This window comes from Elgaria multicarinata, chromosome 3, assembly GCF_023053635.1.
Source record: "Elgaria multicarinata webbii isolate HBS135686 ecotype San Diego chromosome 3, rElgMul1.1.pri, whole genome shotgun sequence".
NCBI classification, from domain to species: domain Eukaryota; kingdom Metazoa; phylum Chordata; class Lepidosauria; order Squamata; family Anguidae; genus Elgaria; species Elgaria multicarinata.
Window position 1 is genome coordinate 157,097,018 of NC_086173.1, and position 14,135 is coordinate 157,111,152.

Sequence of the window (14,135 nt, forward strand, 5' to 3'; positions counted from 1 at the left end):
GGAATATAAATATTGTAAATAAATAATATATTTAGTGTTTATTCTGTATTAAGAAACTACTTGAAATAAATTAAAGACAGAAATGACCAAACTTAAAGTCTCAGGTGCTATTAGACAGCCACCTGTCAGGTATTCTGTCAGGTGAGCAGGGGGTTGGACTCGATGGCCTTAGAGGCCCCTGCCAACACAACTACTCTATGGCCTTCTGAAGAGCTGGTGATTTCAGTCTAAATGATGAAGGATGATTCATTCTATGTCACTGAGAATAGGGTGACCCTATGAAAAGGAGGGCAGGGCTCCTGTTTCTTTAACAGTTGTATTGAAAGAGAATTTCAGCAAGTGTCATTTGTATATATAGAGAACCTGGTGAAATTCCCTCTTTATCACAACAGTTAAAGCTGCAGGTGCCCTGCCTTCTTTTAAATCTGGTCACTCTATGCTCCTGCTGCTCTAACTGTTGTGGTGAAGTGGGGATTTCACCAGGTGCTGCAGGCATACAAATGACACCTGCTGAAATTCCCTTTTCAATACAACTGTTAAAGATACAAGAGCCCTGTCCTCCTTCTCATAGGGTCACCCTAACTGAGAAGGTTGCTAGGTTCCTTCTTATTTCAATGCAAAGAAGGGGGGAAATTATGTTGATTCCATTTTAAAATGTACTGGTTTTATTTAATTACCACTATTTTTCTTTGTACAAAACTGTGTATTGGTCTGCGACCATAATAAACCATCCATTCATTCAGTTTGCAACATATCAAACACCTCTCCCCCCCCCCCCCGCCCCATGTCCGGCAGCCCAGCGCCTCTTCTTAGGGTGACCATATGAAAAGGAGGACAGGGCTCCTGTATCTTTAACAGTTGTATTGAAAAGGGAATTTCTGCAGGTGTCATTTGTATATATGGAGAACCTGGTGAAATTCCCTCTTCATCACAACAGTTAAAGTGCAGGAGCTATACTAGAGTGACCAGATTTAAAAGAGGGCAGGGCACCTGCAGCTTTAACTGTTGTGATGAAGAGGGAATTTCACCAGGTTCTCCATATATACAAATGACACTTGCTGAAATTCCCTTTTCTATGCAACTGTTAAAGATACAGGAGCCCTGTCCTCCTTTTCATATGGTCACCCTATCTTCACCCCAATGCACAAGGGGGCGGCGGGGAGGGGTCGTCTCGCCTGCTCCCACCAAGCGCCTGGAAGAAGCAAATCCTCTTTCCTCTGGGGAAAGAAAGGCGGGACAGGAAGGACCTTCGGAGGGGAAAGAGCGTTTCCTGTGGAGGACACGTCCAGTCAGTCCCCCCACCTTCCTCCCCCAATTCCCCTTCCTCTCCAGGAATCCCGATCGGTCCCTTTAGCCCTTAGATGGCCAAGCGTCCGGCTCCTTTCTCCGCCGCTCTCGAAGAGGACTGCGGAAACATTGGGTTGGAGCAGTGATTTCGTTTGTCTGCTTTTTGATTTTACGTACTTGTTTTGCGGGGTGCAGGGGAACCGTCTGGCTGTTCAGCTCTGGTGAGTTTTGTTCCTGGGTGTAAAAAGCTGTTCTGTGTTTAGAGGCTGTTCTTGCCAGGAGGTGCAGCTTTAGGGTGACCCTATGAAAAAGAGGACAGGGCTCCTGTATCTTTAACAGGTGCATAGAAAAGGGAATTTCAGCAGGTGTTATTTGTATATATGGGGAACCTGGTGAAATTCCCTTTTCATGACACCAGTTAAAGCTGCAGGAGCTATACTAGAGTGACCAGATTTAAAAGAGGGCAGGGCTCCTGCAGCTTTAACAGTTGTGATGAAGAGGGAATTTCACTAGGTTTTCCATATATATAAATGACACCTGCTGAAATTCCCTTTTCGATACAACTGTTAAAGATACGGGAGCCCTGTCCTCCTTTTCATAGGGTCACCCTAGTTTCAGCCCAAGAAATTAAACTTTGGAGGGTTGTGGGCAGAGCAAACAACCGTGCCGTCCTCTACCTGTCTTCTCAGAAGCAAGCGCCATTGTTTTCCATTCTGCTTACTCCCTGGTAAAGGTATATTTATTTATTTATTTATTTATTTATTACTTAAAATATTTATATCCCGCCCTATATCACTAAGACCTCAGGGCGGCGTACAGATAAAAACATACAGTATAAAACAATAAATATACACAGTTAAAAACAAATTAAACCATGATCTAAGTTAAAACAATATATAATTTAAAAGCAATAGTTTATATTGCTTAGTTTATATTGTTTATATTGCAATATATAATTTATATAATATATATAATTATATTGCAATATATAATTTAAAAGCAATAGTAATTTAAAACAATATTAGGGTGACCATATGAAAAGGAGGACAGGGCTCCTGTATCTTTAATAGTTGCATAGAAAAAGGAATTTCAGCAGGTGTCATTTGTATATATGGAGAACCTGGTGAAATTCCCTCTTCATCACAACAGTTAAAGCTGCAGGAGCTATACTACAATGATCAGATTTAAAAGAGGGCAGGGCACCTGCAGCTTTAACTGTTGTGATGAAGAGGGAATTTCACCAGGTTTCCCATATATACGAATGACACCTGCTGAAATTTCCCTTTCAATACAACTGTTAAGGATACAGGAGCCCTGTCCTCCTTTTCATATGGTCACCCTAACAATATACAATTTAAAAGCAATATAGCAGCCTTACCCTTCCTTTGGACTCCACCTCCTTTTATCCCTGCTGAGAAGGGGCTTGCAAAGAAGAGGGAATTGGACCAGCTGTACCTGTTGGACCCTGAGGCTTTTTCTGTTTCTGCTTTAACTGAACTTGTTGTCACCAAAGTTTGGTTTTTCACATGGGTTTATAGTTATTTTATTTATAATTGACTGAAATTTGGTAATGATTTTATCTGTTATGAGCCGCAGGAAGAGACCTAGCTCCAGGGGACTCAGGTTTTGAACCTCTCCCAAAGCAATGCAAAATTGATGTTTTATCCTCTAAATCAGCTAAGCAGGGTGAATTGGCCTTTACAGACCCAGTTGCAAATAGATTCTCAGGTCTTAGCAATGATGATGATCCTACAGACAAGACTAAATATTCTGTGCCCCCCCCCTCCATTCCCCCCTCCTCTGATGCCTCCTACTTAAAACGTATGGCACAACGGCTTTTAGTAGCTGCAATCACACAGGGCAAGGAGATGCACGTTGGGGCAAAAAAACAACCCAACTTCAAGTATAACCTAATGACCAAACAAGAAAGAGATGTTGGGATTGTGGTGGACAGCTCGATAAAAGTGTCCGCCCAGTGTGCGGCCATTGTAAAGAAGGCAAACTCCATGTTAGGCATGATAAGAAAAGGAATTGAGAATAAAACGGCCAGTATCATACTGCCCTTATACAAATCTATGGTGCGACCACACTTAGAATACGGTGTACAGTTCTGGTCACCACACCTAAAAAAGGACATTATAGACCTGGAGGAAGTGCAGAAAAGGACAACTAAAATGATTAAGGGGCTGGAGCATCTCCCGTATGAGGGAAGGTTACATCAACTGGAATTGTTTAGCTTGGAAAAAAAGGAGGCTAAGGGGAGACATGAAAGAGGTGTACAAAATAATGCATCATGTGGAGAATGTAGACAGGGAGACATTTTTCTCCCTCTCTCAAAATACTAGAACCCAAACGGGTCATCCCATGAAGCTGATAGGTGGGAGAACCAAGACAAATAAAAGGAAGGACTTCTTCACACAGTGCATAGTTAAATTATGGAACTCGCTACCACAAGATGTAGTGATGGCCATCAATTTGGATGGCTTTAAAAGGGGGTTGGATAAATTCCTAGAGGCAAAGGCTGTCAATGGCTACTAGCTGTCATGGTTGTGTGCTATCTGCAGTATTCGAGGCAGTAAGCCTGTGTGCACCAGTTGCTGGGGAACATGGGTGGGAGGGTGCTGTTGCACCATGTCCTGCCTTGTTGGTCCCTGACTGATGGCTGGTTCGCCACTGTGTGAACCCTTGCTGTTTTTACACCAATTCTAAGCTCATACCGTGGGAGGAAGGGCGAGATGAAGCTTAATTAGTTTCTCTGTCCCGAAATATCTTTAGTTGTCCTCCAAAAAGGATTGACTCAAATTCCCAGGCGAATGTATAACGAAGCCTCAAGGGTGGTGAGCTTTTTAACAGCCTTAATATGTCAATTTCAAGGTAGTTTAGTGTAAGAGAGGCTAAAGCAGAACATGGCAGCAGCAGAAGACATCACAAGGAGGGTGTGTGGCAGGGGGCTTGCTGGGAGAATGGGTCAGGCCACAAAGGAAGGCTGAGAGACGGAGCTTCCTTCTGGGGGAGGAAAGGATAGAGATTGATCAGGAGCAGGTTAGGGTAGATGCTGCCACTTTATTTTTATTTTATTTATTGCATTTTTATACCACCCAGTAGCCGAAGCTCGCTTCTGCCTCTCAAGCAAGTGATAGACTTTTCGTCTGTGGCTGCCTGATGAAGGAACCTTCCCAAGTCTCTGGGTCCTCTTTGAGTCTTGGCATTTGCCAGCCTTTCTTTCTAGGACAAGACCTGGTTACTAGGTGGAGTCTTACACATTTTGTCTTCTCCTGATAATATTATAATTCTTTAATTGCACCATTTTGCAGATCTTTGGTAGCACTGCCTCTTATGAGCATCACTGCCTGGAAAGAGTGGTGTCAGAGTGAGGAGTTGCTTTGGCCCTCTGGGAGAATTCCTTTGAGCACGGATCAAAGATGTTGGAACAAAACTCAGCTGGCCCTGAAACAGGAAGAGGCCCTGATACCCTCAAGGCTGAGAGCAGTGGGGAATTCTGGGAAACAACAGGGCAGAAGGAGCTGGGTGAAGACATGGTCAGCTCAGAGGTGCAGCGCCAACTGTTCAGGCATCTCCGCTATCAGGCAGCTGAAGGCCCCCGAGAGGTTCGCAACCAACTCCACAATCTTTCCCGTTGGTGGCTGAAGCCGGAGCGACACACGAAAAACCAAATCCTGGACCTGGTGATCCTGGAGCAGTTCCTGACCATTCTGCCAGCGGAGATGGCGAGCTGGGTGAGGGAATGCAGAGCAGAGACCAGTTCCCAGGCGGTGGCCCTGGCAGAAGGCTTCCTCCTGAGCCAGGCAGAGGACCAGAGGCAGCAAGAGCAGCAGCAGGTGAGAGCATTATTTTGTTTATTTATTTATTTATTTATAGTATTTTTATCCCACACCTCAGCCAAAAGGTTCTTGGAGCGGCTTACAATGTATCAATAAAGAAGACCGTCCCTACCCTCAGGCTTACATTCTAAAAAAAAAGACATGACACACAAGGAAAAGGGGATGGGGAGGGAAGAGGGAGAAAATAAAAACAAATTAAGGAGACTGTTCAGGCTGGTGGGAAGGCCCTGCTCCCCCCTCTCATCTCCCAATGGAAGGGCAGACCAACAGCTCCTTCTTCTTCCTCACAGGTTCATGATGACAGTTAGTCCTGTTTGGGGGGGGGGGGGGCAACTGAAGCAGGCTCTGATGGTCTCTGCCTGCTCCCGTCTGCCTCGCTTCTTCTTCCCCTAGGGCTCAGGAAGGGGATTGAGGGTATTGTAAAACCCTCTACTATTTGGCCAACCCATTCCAGAAATCACCCAAGGAGAGATCTCCCATACTCAGCCCCTAACATTTTTACCACTCTCGTTCATGTTCTTATCCTTCTCCTCATTCCATGTCTTGGATCCTCATTGCTTTTTTCAGGCACAGAGTCTGTTTGCAGAAGCGGTCCCTGATTTCCCTGCAGCAGCGAAGGCTCCATCAGAGACCAGTCAGAGCCCCCCACGAAGGGGGATCAGGCCGGAGGGTGACCAAGCTTCCACTTCGCAGGGTAAGGTTTAATTGCCCAGGAGGTGAGCCAATTTGGAGTCCATCTGTCGGGAGAAAAGCAGTTTAAACCACCTGAACCATAAAATGATTACAAATATCCAACATGAAATAAAAGATAAGGCTATCTTGTAACACCCAGGTGTGCTTTGACTTCCATCACTGGCAACCCCATGCATTTTACGAGGAATTCAGTCTTATTGTGTTAAAAGGAGCTTCCTCCCTAGGATGTGTGTTCAAGATGGTAATAGTAGTTTCTAAGCATCTTCTGCTATCTTCCTACCAACTTTTTCCCCCTGCAGGGGCTATAATGATGCCAGCAATGGATACTCAGCCATCTCTTCTTGTTTGTGATGGAGTGGAACCAGATCAGGTAGGTGGAAGGATCACTGGAGAGACAGGCAGGGAGCAGCCTGGGTGCCTCCAAGGGCCAGAATAGATTATTTTATTTATTATTTATTTATTTATTACATTTCTATACCGCCCAATAGCCGGAGCTCTCTGGGCGGTTCACAAATCTCTCTCTTTTTTTAGATCTCTCTCTTTTTTCCTTCTGGCAAAGCTAAGATAATAAAGTGAGACCTGCTGGATGGGACCAAAGGCCCATCTAGTCAAGCATCCTGTTTCTCACCTTGGTTGACCAGATGCCTCTTGGGAAGTCCACCAGCAGGACAGAAGGGCCTTTTCTTGCTGTTATTCCCCCATTAACTGGTTTTCACAGCCAGCCAGTTCCAATCCTGCAGTGTCCTGCCCAGCCGCAGAGCGGAAAAGCAGCAGTTTCTGCAGCTGAAACTCTCCCCACGGCCTGAGTTCGATCCCAGCGGAGGCTGGTTTCAGGCAGCCGGCTCAGGTCATCTCAGCCTTCCATCCTCCCGAGGTCGGTAAAATGAGTACCCAGTTAGCTGGGGGAAAGGTAATCACAGCCGGGGAAGGCAACGGCAAACCACCCCGCTATAAGGCCTGCCAAGAAAACGTCAGCGAAAGCTGGCGTCCCTCCAAGGGTCAGTAATGACTCAGTGCTTGCACAAGAGGTTCCTTTCCTTTCCTTCTGAGTAGGAAACATTTTCTTTTTTCACCCAGGCTCTGGTGACCTTTGAGGAGGTTGCTGTGTGCTTCACGGAGGAGGAGTGGGCCCTGCTGGATCCTGAGCAGAGAGCCCTGCACAAGCAAATCACAGAGGACTTCCGTGGGATCATGGCCACTCTTGGTAAGTCTCCTTGTTTTCTTATTTAATTATACTGTTGGGTTTCAAATACAATAATAGCGAGGAAGGTAATAATACCATTTTTGGCACATGTCAAATATTATTAATTTAGGTTTTTGAGGCTGACTTTTAGGACACATCCCTCAGAAGGCAGCGTTCAAAGAGCAAAACACTGATTAGAGAAAGGCAGACAGGACGTTTTCAAGACAGAGTTTACATCCTTCCCTGCAGGGGCCATGTGAAGCTTGATTGCGTATTTCAGCACCTCCAGATCCCTTCTTCCAGTGTACCAGGATTTCTCATAAGAACTGCCCTGTTGCATCAGGCCAAGGGTCCATCTAGTCCAGCACTCTGTCCACACAGTGGCCAACCAGCCATCGGCCAAGGACCAACAATGCAGGTCATGGTGCAACAGCACCCTCCCACCCATGTTCCCCAGCAACTGGTGCACACAGGCTTACTGCCTCAAATACTGGAGGTAACACACAACCATCAGGACTAGTAGCCATTGATAGCCTTCTCCTCCAGGAATTTATCCACCCCCCATTTAAAGCGATCCAAATTAGTGGCCATCACCACACCTTGTGGTAGCGAATTTCAGATTTTAACTATGTGCTGTGTGAGGAAGTCCTCACCAGAGCCATCTCAAATATCAAAGTGGGTGATTTGGGAGGGGTGCTCATTAACAGAGGTGCTGAATCTGCAACTATTCAAGACGGCGTCTTTCCTGGAAGGATCAGGGAGATCACTGCAGGGCTGGCGTATGCCTGTGTGATTCATTTTGAATTTGCCTGTCCCAAGACTTTCTGAAGATGTGCAGTTTTGATTAGCTTGTTAATGCCAGATCTAACCTTGTGCAGGTGATCTTTGGGACTATTAGGTAAGGTGTTTGCCATTACTTTTCCCACCATGGCACAGGGTACGATTTGTTAAAGAAACCGTGTCCACGGTTGCCAAATTTCTTTGGAGTCTGCGATACCTGCATTACTGATGAGCAGCCCGATAACAAGCCTGTGAAGTTGGCTAGGCTGAGAGAGAGTAACTGGCCCAGAAAGACACCATACATCTCAGCTGAAACCTAAAGCTAGGTCTCCATGGGCCCAATCAAATGCATTGTACCACATTACCAGTCAGTTAATGGCAGTCAACAGAGGCAGTTAAACACATAGTAAGAAATCAATCCTGTCTGTTTTTCCCCCCAGTTTGGTCTTCAGTTATTTGAGGTTCTTTTTTTAACTCGGGCTTTTACCAATTGTTTGTCTTCATTTCAGAAGGTGACTATTCGGAAGAGGAGAATGAGAGTGAACAATGTGAGATGTTACCAATAAGAGAAAGATGTAAAAACAACAGTGAGCAGAGAAGGGAAAATGGAGCAAATCAGAACACAATGAATAATTCCTTTCCTTGTCAAGGCAATGGCTACCGTGATATCACAACCCAAGAACAAATACATCCAAATTGTTGTTTTGAACATGGAAAGAGCTTCAGTCATAAGGAAACTCTCAATTCTCATAAAAAAACTCATACAGGGGAGAAACCATATAACTGTTTGGAGTGTGGAAAGAGCTTCAATCAAAAGCTACATCTCACTAATCATCAAAGTACTCATACACAGGAGAAACCATATAAATGCTTGGAGTGTGGAAAGAGCTTCTCTCAGAAGATAAATCTCACTCGACATCAAAGAACTCACACAGGGGAGAAACCACATCATTGTTTGGAGTGTGGAAAGAGCTTTCGACAGAAGATAGCTCTTACTTTTCATCAAAGAACTCACACAGGGGAGAAACCATATCATTGTTTGGAGTGTGGAAAGAGCTGCAGTCAAAAGATACATCTCACTGAGCATCAAAGAACTCACACACAGAAGAAACCATATAAATGCTTGGAGTGTGGAAAGAGCTTCAGTAAGAAGGGAACTCTCACTCAGCATCAAAGAATCCACACAGGGCAGAGACCATATCATTGTTTGGAGTGTGGAAAGAACTTCTCTGAGAAGATAAATCTCACTTCTCATCAAAGAATTCACTCAGGGGAGAAACCATATAAATGTTTGGAATGTGGAAAGAGCTTCCGACATAAGCTGACTCTCACTCGACATAAAAGAACTCACACAGGAGAGAAATGTAAATGTCAGGAGTGTGGAAAGAGCTTCAGTCGCAAGGATAATCTCACTCGTCATCAAAGAGCTCATAAAGCAACGAAACCACATAGAATCATAGAATAGTAGAGTTGGAAGGGGCCTGTAAGGCCATCAAGTCCAACCCCCTGCTCATTGCAGGAATCCCCCTTAAAGCATCCCTGACAGATGGTTGTCCAGCTGCCTCTTGAAGGACTCTAGGGTGGGAGAGCCCACAACCTCCCTAGGTAAGTGGTTAGGGTACACAATATACACAAAGATACATCTATAAACAAATATAAGCTATCAGCCAAGATTAAAACAGAGCCAGGATCAGTGAAGCTCATCACATACTATTAAATGCCTGGGAGAAGAGAAAAATCTTAACCTGGCGCCAAAAAGATAGCAATGTTGGTACCAGGTGGGCCTCGTCGGGGAGATCATTCCACAATTGGGAGGCCATCACTGAGAAGGCCCTCTCCCTTGTTCCGCTCTACTGAGCCTACCTCGGTGTAGGCACACAGAGGACCTTAGTTGTTGAGAATAGCGTACAGGTAGGTTCAAGCCGGGAGAGGCGCTCCATTAGGTATTGCGGTCCTGAGCTAAGGCTTTATTGATTAGAACCAGCACCTTGAATTGGGCTCAGAAACATACATTTCCAAAATGTACATAATGGTGGCAAACCCTTATGAAGAACGGAGATGTATTTATATTTTTAAATATTTCCGTATTGTCCTTTGTTCTTCATCCTATTTAGTTCTCAGGTGTTGGATTACTTTAGTTTATTTTATTGGATATTGTATGTATTGATATTTCTACTATGTATTGATCTGCCAACGTTGTAGTTATTTGTAATAGTTTCTATTGTATTGCTGCTTGGTATGTTGTAAATTGAATGAATGAATGGTTTATTATGGTCACAGACCAATACACAGTTTTGTACAAAGAAAAATAGTGGTAATTAAATAAAACCAGTAAACTTTAAAATGGAATCAATATAATTTCCTCCTTCTTTGCATTGAAATAAGAAGGAACCTAGCAACCTTCTCAGTGACATAGGATTCAGACCAAAATCACCAGCTCTTCAGAAGGTTATAGAGGACTGGAGTTGGTAGGGGCCTATAAGGCCATTGAGTCCAACCCCCTGCTCATCTTAAAGGATACCTGACAGATGGCTGTCCAGTAGCACCGTGAATACCTCTGGTGTGGGAGAGCTTATGACCTCCCTAGGGAATTGGTTCCATTGTCATACTGCTCTGTCAGGAAATATTTCCTGATGACTTGAGCCCATTATTCCATGTCCTGCACTCTGGCATGATCGGGAAGAGATCCTGGCCCTTCTCTGTGGGACAACCTTTCAAGTACTTTCAGTCTTTCCTCACAGGGTTTTGTTTCCAGACCCTTGATCATCCACATTGCCCTCCTCCGAACTACCCCAGAACTGGATGCAGTACTCAAAGTGAGGCCTAACCAGTGCTGAAAAGGGGAACTAGTACCTCGCATGATTTGTCGCCCTGGGAGAATTCTTAATAAGGGGGGAAACAGCTTCTCTCTGCAGTCTTTATACATATTACAGTATAGGAGTACATGATCGAGAGATTCTATAGTACCTATGCCATTAGGGTTGCCATACATCCTGGAAAACCGGGAATGTCCCATTTCCAGGAGATTCTGAAATGGATTCCTGGTCCAGCTTGCCGGAGAAATTCTGACCTCCAAAATGGTGCCTTGAGCCTGGTCAGTGGAGCAACAGCAACAGAGAGAAAGACGCATCGATCCGGCGCCTTTTCCAGAGCATCACTGCTCCTCCACAGGCTCATCTCTCATCGAGACTCACCTTATTGTGCCTGTGGCTGCATAGAAAAGGAACAGCGAGGCAAGGCGCACGTGCTCTCCTCAGGCTACCTGAGTCCTGTGCAATGCAAAGGAGTTTGGTGAGCTTGGCTGGTTGTGGTCAGACCTTTAGGGTTAGCGCAGGGCAGAGCTGCTGGGTTATTTATGGAGGAAGAAAGAGTTTTTTGGAGGAGAGGAGGGGGGAGCGAGTGGGGGATGAGGGGGTGAAGGAGAGGAAAGGAGAGAGGGGAGAAAGGAAAGGAAAGTCACTTCCCAAAAAATCACCCTTCAACAATCCACCTCCTTAGATTTGGGTTGCAAGCCTCAAATCTGTTACCTGGAAGTAAGTTGCAGTGAATTTAAGATGTCTGGTTTTATAGTTGTTGATGTTTTAATCAAACAATTGGGCTTTCCCTAGACCTTTACACAGGGTGACCATATGAAAAGGAGGACAGGGCTCCTGTATCTTTAACATTATTGTTGTTGTTGTTGTTGTTGTTGTTGTTGTTGTTGTTATTTCACTAGGTTCCCCATATGTACAAATGACACCTGCTGAAATTCCCTTTTCAATACAACTGTTAAAGATACAGGAGCCCGGTCCTCCTTTTCATAGGGTCACCCTACTACAGATAACCTCCCAACCTGAAGCAGATGCTAACCAGCAATAGGACACAGACAGAGGGACCAGACCCTGCAATAGACCCAAGTGCCAACTCTGCCCCCGCATCTATTCAGGCAACGCTGTCACAGGACCCAACAACATCAGTCACAACATCAAGGGCTCTTTCACCTGCATCCTTATATAATTTGTGTTACAAGCCATCCCTGACTTTGTCTGTTGTTAAGTTCTTAATAAACATGTACACATAACACGTGTCTTATTCTTTTCACCACTTTTTTCATCTGCACATTATCAGATTTCCAACTGCACATTTTGTGTCCAACTGCACACTAAAAATAACCTGTGGAAATGCACCAGAGGACCCATGTAATGAGAGCAGGGATTTCACTCAATGCCCAGAAGGCGATTCAAGAGGTTGGTCTGATTAATCGACTCAACAATGGACACCTCCCACCCCACCCAAAAGGGATGAAAGAAAGAAGCTTGTCAGTTTCAGGATGGTGTAAAAGCAGGACAGATATAATACTGGTGGGATATAATACTAGCGCCAAAATTTATTTATTTATTTATTTATTTATTACATTTTCTATACCGCCCAATAGCCGAAGCTCTCTGGGCGGTTCACATGAAAACCACGTTCCAATACCCATTCTGGGCCATAATCCATATTCTGCAAAAAAGGCCAAAACAGCAACGTCCAAGGGAGCCAAATCAACCAAATCCACCAGTCACACATTACTAGGTGGGATAGATATAATAACTTCAAAAACGTCCATGAAAACCATGTTCCGATACCCGTTCTGGGCCATAGTCTAATTAACACTGAAAACAATGTCATCTTAATCTTCCCCTGTGGGTACAAGTCAGATAGTAGGAAGTGAAAATGTATGGAAGGTTTTAAACTTGAACATTTTGTATTTGTGCTTTTAACCTGTTGGTTGTTTTATTATGGTTTTAATTTTTGTGAACCGCCCAGAGAGCTTCGGCTATTGGGCGGTATAAAAATGTAATAAATAAATAAATAAATAAACAAACATTGCAGGCTATTCTCATTTGATTCAATATAATATGTCAGTTTCTTGAGGAGGATGCAAAGGAAACAGGTGTTCTGACATTCTAAATTGCATATTGCCCAGAATAACCTTATTTTAAATCATAGATAATTGTCAGTCAGTTCCAATGTATGAACTTGGTTGATCTCACCATTTGGAAATTGGTGATCCAGGGCTTCTGAGTAGAAGGAGTAGCAAACAAGCAGCAAGCTTAGAATCATTGGCCCCGTTCAGACAACACGCTAAACCATGCTGCTTAACCACAAAATGGTTAACGGATAATGCATTGACCTTAATGCATTCCATTAACCATTTTGTGGTTAAGCAGCATGGTTTAGCGTGTTGTCTGAACCAGGCCATAGAATAGTAGAGTTGGCCTATAAGGCCATCGAATCCAACCCTGATTTTTCAAGTCCAACCCTGCTGCTGATTTTATCCGGGTTGTGCTTTTATATTGTATTTTATATCATGTTTTTATACAGTTTGTTTTATACTTTGAATGTTTTTAACTTTTGTGAAACGCCCAGGGAGCTTCAGCTATTGGGCGGTATAAAAATGCAATAAATAAATAAATAACCCCCCTGCTCAATGCAGGAATCCACCTTAAAGTATACCTGACAGCATGCCTTTGTTTTATTGCAGTTATTGCTAGACTGGTTTTTCTCCCCAAAAGAGTCTGGAGTTGATTTGGTTCACTTAGAAGTTGCCGTTCCAGCCAGTACAGATTATGGCCCAGAATGACTATTGGAATGTGGTTTTCATGGAGGAGGTTTTAGAGACTATTATATCTGTTCCACTGAGTAATGTGTGAATGGTGAATTTGGTTGATTTGGAAGCTGCTGTTCCAGCCTGTTTTGTGGAATAAGGACTATGGCCCAGAGCGGCTACTGAAACGGGGTTTCCGTGGAGGTTTTTGGAGGTTTCTTCGTCAATCACATCTAATAATGTGTGACTGATGAGTTTGGTTGAGTTGGCTCACTTGGAAATTACTGTTCCGGCCCTTTTTGCAGAATATGGACTGTGGTCTCGAACGGGTATCAGAACATGGTTTCTGTGGACATTTTGTGAATTATTGCATCCCTGCCATAGAGTGAGGTGTGAGTTTGGTTGATTTCACTTGTTCAGAAGTGGCGGTTCTTGGCCATTCTGTTCCATTCTGGATGTGCTTATTTATTTATTATTGCATTTCTATCCCGTCTTTTTTCCTCCAAGGAACCCAAGGCAATGTACATAATCCTCCTCCTTCTCTCCATTTTATCCTCATAACAACAAGCCTGTGAGATGGGTTGGGCTGAGAGTCTGTGACTGGCCCAAAGTAAATAATAAATAACTTTATTGTTATTAGGATGCTTTTAGGATTATTTTTAGGAAGTTTTAACAATGTATATTGTTTTTAATCAGTATTGTATGTATTTTATACTTACTGTTGTTCCCTGCCTTGATCAGGATGGAGAGGTGGGTAAGAATTATTATTATTATTATTATT

General features: G+C 43.9%; 1 protein-coding gene across 1 annotated transcript in view; it reads left to right on the forward strand.

Moving 5' to 3' along the window:
* The first annotated feature begins 4,678 nt into the window (after window positions 1–4,678).
* The window catches only part of LOC134396188 (zinc finger protein 436-like), a 64,180-nt gene continuing 54,723 nt past the window's right edge, over window positions 4,679–14,135 (forward strand). Inside the window, exons 1-3 of the mRNA XM_063122592.1 lie at window positions 4,679–5,126; window positions 5,697–5,823; window positions 6,122–6,192. Of these exons, the coding sequence (XP_062978662.1) occupies window positions 4,710–5,126; window positions 5,697–5,823; window positions 6,122–6,192 (615 nt within the window). The 5' untranslated portion in view covers window positions 4,679–4,709. The remainder of the gene's footprint in view (window positions 5,127–5,696; window positions 5,824–6,121; window positions 6,193–14,135) is intronic.